Source organism: Austrofundulus limnaeus, unplaced genomic scaffold (assembly GCF_001266775.1).
Source record: "Austrofundulus limnaeus strain Quisiro unplaced genomic scaffold, Austrofundulus_limnaeus-1.0 Scaffold84, whole genome shotgun sequence".
Classification (NCBI taxonomy): Eukaryota; Metazoa; Chordata; class Actinopteri; order Cyprinodontiformes; family Rivulidae; genus Austrofundulus; species Austrofundulus limnaeus.
The window spans coordinates 1,420,067-1,422,839 of NW_013952486.1; the positions used below are offsets into that span (position 1 = coordinate 1,420,067).

Here is a 2,773-nt window from a genome sequence, read left to right on the forward strand (position 1 = left end):
ATTTATTTATTTATTTATTTATTGTATTTTGACTAAAACGACTGTCCATAATATTTTGCTAATAAACAAAAAAAGACTAAAGCAAAAGCAGTTAAAGCTTAAGTTTTTAGTAAAGGTATTGTGCAAGACAAAATTTAAGCCATTTTTAATTAAATTTAGTCCTTTTCATGTTTGCCAGTCAGATTTAGACTAATTACTGAATAATTACTTTCCCAGAGTTTTGTTAAATCTATCCACTGGTTTATGAGATGTTTAAAAAAATACATGCAGACACAAACAAAAAAAATGTGTTCACTGCTTGCCTTAAGCAGCAGATAAAAAAAATTGTACTTAACATTAAATCTAATTCATGTTTTCCTCACCTCTTGGTCTTCTTTTATGACTGGGTAACCAACTTGACAAGTGACAGTATCTGTTTGTGTTGCCGTGCATTTCACTGCATCTGTCTGGAAAAATATCATCCATAAAACAACTTTTACAGGATYTAGATTTAAACAAGACAGAATCAGGACTTTTTAAATTTACATTTGCATCATATTAACACAAAAGTTTTTTTTCCTGCTCACAGGAGAGACAGATGAGTAGTAGAGGTTGCTGGAGAATGTGGCGGAGACTTGCGTGTTGTAGGCATTTTCTTTCTTGTTCCTCACAGCAACTTCAAACGACAGGCCTCGGTTATTAGCGCTGACCAGAAAGGGAGCTGAACTAAAAGACAAAAGACACAGAAAAATCTTCTCTGAATGTCTAAAATTTGAAAGCCACAAACTCAAGAAATTCTCCAGATTGAGGAATCCAATGGAAGGAGTTGCACAAACAAGAAAAAAAATAAGTCAAACCACAAGTGCTTTAGAAGCTGCTGCACGGTCTCTGTAAAAATGTTCACACCCTTTCATGTTCGTTAATTCACCGAGTATGTGTAGGACAAACTTTGCAAGCTGTTTCGTGTGGCTTTTATTTTGCACTTGTTGGTGATTTAAAACTGTCATAAAACAGAAAATAGAGAATGCTGTAATGGTTGTTAAGCATTTCGGCGGCACAACATTAAACAAAGACGTGTCAGATTTGGTTTAATCCTGACATTTTGTCCCCCCTCTGTTCTACTGCATACCTTTCCAAGACATAATAACCACTTAACATTTGTTGTTCTGTCAATAAATTATAGAGCTGCAAGGCTGAGAGTGTGTTATTATCTACACTGCGGGTCAATTCAGCACACCTTCCATGGGGACGAGTAACTGCTACAGCATGACGTGCCATAACAACTGATAACYAATCATTATAGACAGCAGCTTTAATATTAAACATGTGCTATATGATAATCATGAGAAAAACAACATCCCTGTGTTAAATAACAAAAAACAATCATTCAGTTAGGACTACAATCCATTATCAGGACTGTGTGGGTCTGACTGAACAACTTCAAACAAAAAACAGACAAAAGTCATCAGATTCTGATCCAAAAACATAGTTTATAAAGTGGCAGGAGGTTTGAGTCGACATACCTCAAACCAAAAACAACACAACAACAACAACGACGATCTCTCACAAAATAAACAAATCCGTTTCTTTAGAGCGTTTGCCAGAAGATGCTACAAAAGATTTCCAGGAACAGGAAAAACTCAGCTTTGCCTGAGCTTGTTCTGCCTCACGYTGATGATATCAGCCCAGGTCAGCTCATTTCGTCTTTTCCTCACACGGTGATCATCTCAAACTGAACGTTGCACAAGAAGCAAACATGAATTAAAATCTGTACTAGCTCAGTCATTTTTACCTGGAAATCTTTGTGTTCGTCTTCACGCTGAGAACCAGATCACTGACACACACCTCGTCTGATCCACAGTCTTTAGTGAACGGGATCTGAGAATATAAAAGTCCAGTTAGTTTACTTTGAGACGGATGTTTTTGAAAATGTAGTTGCTACTAATATATCTCATGAACCAGGGGACAGATTTCCATCAAAGTTTACAAMTGATCAACTTTTGGAGCCAAACATATTCAAGATGGCCGCCGCAGCCTCAGTGACTATAAATCAGCTATTTTTACAGATATTAAGCTAAAATCTGTTGTGGTCATAGCTGAAAGGCATCATCAGCACATACTCTTAGTGTTACATGATCACACGAGATCTTGCATGCATTCTCTCAGTCAATACTACCCTTAGCTAAAAGTAGTTTGTGTACTACGAGTACTAGTTTTACACTAAAAATGAGACAGTGTACCTAAAGTTTATTTTTTACAAACAATTTTTGACATACTTACAAATAGTACGGTGAAGTAGACTTGGCCTTATACCCAAAAGAATAAAKAGTTTAAGACAAAGTGCATTAATACTAAGACTTAAACTTGTACTTCTTTTTAAATGTTACACAAATATATCAAAGCTGTTCCCAAGATTCGGTCTTGTGATTTTGTAAACAGATTACAGTATAGTATACATACAGTATGGGTTATCTTTAAGAATACTTGAAGTATATTTCAGCATATAAATAGTATTCTAAAACTAATGTGCTGTGGGAACTTACAGGTATAATCTAAGAATTAAAATGGGAAAAATTGTATTTTTGTTTTAGTAATTCATAAATGTGTACTTAAAGTATACTGAAATGTGGACTAGTGAAAYGATAAATTATACTTGTGGCATACTTAAATATAATTCAAAAAGCTAAGATTTGAACCATAAATACAGCAGGTAAAATAAGTATTGAACACGTCACCATTTTTCTCAGTAAATATATTACTAGAGGTGCTAATGACATGAAATTTTCACCAGATG

At 34.8% G+C, this 2,773-nt stretch overlaps 1 protein-coding gene across 1 annotated transcript in view; it reads right to left on the minus strand.

Moving 5' to 3' along the window:
* The window catches only part of itga2.2 (integrin, alpha 2 (CD49B, alpha 2 subunit of VLA-2 receptor), tandem duplicate 2), a 25,651-nt gene that overhangs the window by 6,174 nt on the left and 16,704 nt on the right, over window positions 1-2,773 (minus strand). The window contains exons 19-21 of the mRNA XM_014011760.1: window positions 1,772-1,857; window positions 567-705; window positions 363-446 (exon numbers count right to left, since the gene is read on the minus strand). Of these exons, the coding sequence (XP_013867214.1) occupies window positions 363-446; window positions 567-705; window positions 1,772-1,857 (309 nt within the window). The remainder of the gene's footprint in view (window positions 1-362; window positions 447-566; window positions 706-1,771; window positions 1,858-2,773) is intronic.